Consider the following 2,040-nt stretch of genomic DNA (forward strand, 5'->3'; position numbering starts at 1 on the left):
AGTGCCTCGCACGCTGCTGTCACCATCGGGCTCACCTCTATTAAACTCATAGCACAGTAATAAACTACTTGGGGCAGGGAGTGGGGCAGCAAAATGGATCGCGTATGGTTTCCCAGGCCCATAAATGTAGGAGACATCCACCTCCCCCCTCTGAAGGCTGGGGTGGGGGCTCATGTCCCACTGGAAGCAGCGGTTTATGGCCCCTGGTTGCCGTGTTTCCGCTCTCCCACGCTCCAGGGCCCATCCCGGTCCAACCCAGCCCCTCTGGAGAGGGAAAAGGGCTGGATGGGATGGACGGAGTCACACACAATCCCACGCATGCTGATGGATATGCGTGTCCTGCCAATGTGCACAGCCCCGGCTCCCCCCCCTTCTGTGCCATGGGGCCAGGGCGCCTGGCTGGTGCTGTTTGTTTTGGCTATGGTGGTGCTGAACACCGGCCAGTAAATACAGAGCAGGTGACAGTGGGACGTGCCAGGGCCTGGGCCACGGCCCCCCTGGCACGGATGTCACGCTCCAGGGCTCAGTGTAAACCCCCAAGCTCCTCCCTGCCCTCAGCACAGCACCATGGCGGGGACGCTGAGGCACAACTGAAGGCAGTGGGTCCATGCCCCACATCCACCCACAGCACGGTGCTGAGGGGCCCCAGGGACACTGTTCCCCCACAACACCCCATCACTGATGTCTCCCTCCCCAGCTCAGCACCTACAACACCTCCACAGCGACCAGCTCTGCCCCGCTTTTATTAGCAACCCCCTTCCCCTAGAAAAGTGCAAGACTTGCTTGGACAGAGAAGTTAGAACAAGGACTTGGTCTCTCCCATCAGGGTCTGGAGGGGTGTCTCTGTACCCTAACACTGACATCAGGATGGGGAAGGGGGACGCTGCTCCCCGCCCCAGGGAAGCAGCGCCCAAAGGTGCTACTGGAGGAGAAAGGAGAGTGGGGAATGCAAAGGGTGGTTTTAAGCCCCAGCTCAGCGGTCACAGAAGCCGGGCATGGGGAAGGCACGAGCAAAGGTCTCCACGCGCTGGCGCAGGGCAGCCAAGCGCTGCTGCGTCTCCGCGTCCTGCAGCAAGAACATCTTGAACTCCTGGAGCTTGCCTGGGGGTGCAGGAGGGCGGGGGGACATTGCAGCAAGGGGGGAGGCTGGCACCAGCTCCGGCACAGTCCCCGGCACCCTAACTTGCACCCAGAAAGGGGAGAGATGGGGGGGACCCCTCCTGCTCACTCACTGGTTTTGCTCTTGACATCCAGGGCCAGCGTGATGCCCTCGTCGATGAAAGCCACGACCTTCTGGAAATCCTCCTCGTGGAAGTGGCGGGATGTCAGTGCAGGGGCCCCTGGGGGACAGAGATCATCAGGGGCACCGTCTGCACAGGCCAATCCCAACAAGGGGCTCCCACAGTCCCGGCCTCTCTCTGAGCCAAAAACTGGCTCCAAATTCCCACGTGGGCGAAACAAAGTGGGGATCCCCCCCAGGGAAGGAGCTGGACGGATGGAGGCAGGGCCCATCCCTCACCCAGGCGCAGCCCCCCTGGTGTGAGCGCACTCTTGTCCCCTGGGCTCGTTTTCTTGTTGGCCGTGATGGAAACGAGCTCCAGCACACGCTCAGCCCGGGCACCGTCGATGCCCTTGGGCCGCAGGTCCACCAGCACCAAGTGGTTGTCGGTGCCGCCTGAGGAGCAAGGGAAAGGGGTGAGGAGTGACAGACAGCACCACCAGCCACCCCTCTGCTCACTGCCACATCCTAACCTCTTCTCTACTCTTGTTCTGGAGCCTTCCAAGCCCTGTTCTGCCCTTGCACACCCCCTATTTGCACCCCCAACCCACCCATGCTCCCCACTGCTGCCCAGGGGCACTGAGGCCAAGTGATGCTGCAGCCTCATCCCTCTTTCTCCCCAAAAGCACAGGGAGGGAGGCAGTACCTGACACCAGGGTGTACCCACGCTGCAGCAGGGCCTGCGCCATGGCTTTGGCGTTCTTCAGCACTTGCTGGCAGTACTGGTGGAAAGCTGGTGAGCTCGCCTGGGAGGGGGGACC

General features: G+C 61.9%; 1 protein-coding gene across 1 annotated transcript in view; it reads right to left on the minus strand.

Annotated features, from left to right (window-relative positions):
• Positions 1-973: 973 nt before the first annotated feature.
• SHMT2 (serine hydroxymethyltransferase 2 (mitochondrial)) overlaps positions 974-2,040 on the minus strand; it is a gene marked incomplete at its 5' end in the record, with an annotated part of 3,024 nt that continues 1,957 nt past the window's right edge. Inside the window, 4 exons of the mRNA XM_010013030.1 lie at positions 974-1,101; positions 1,233-1,340; positions 1,520-1,675; positions 1,926-2,025. Coding sequence (XP_010011332.1) covers positions 974-1,101; positions 1,233-1,340; positions 1,520-1,675; positions 1,926-2,025 — 492 coding nt within the window. The remainder of the gene's footprint in view (positions 1,102-1,232; positions 1,341-1,519; positions 1,676-1,925; positions 2,026-2,040) is intronic.

This window comes from Nestor notabilis, unplaced genomic scaffold (genome assembly GCF_000696875.1).
Source record: "Nestor notabilis isolate BGI_N333 unplaced genomic scaffold, ASM69687v1 scaffold17824, whole genome shotgun sequence".
NCBI lineage: Eukaryota > Metazoa > Chordata > Aves > Psittaciformes > Psittacidae > Nestor > Nestor notabilis.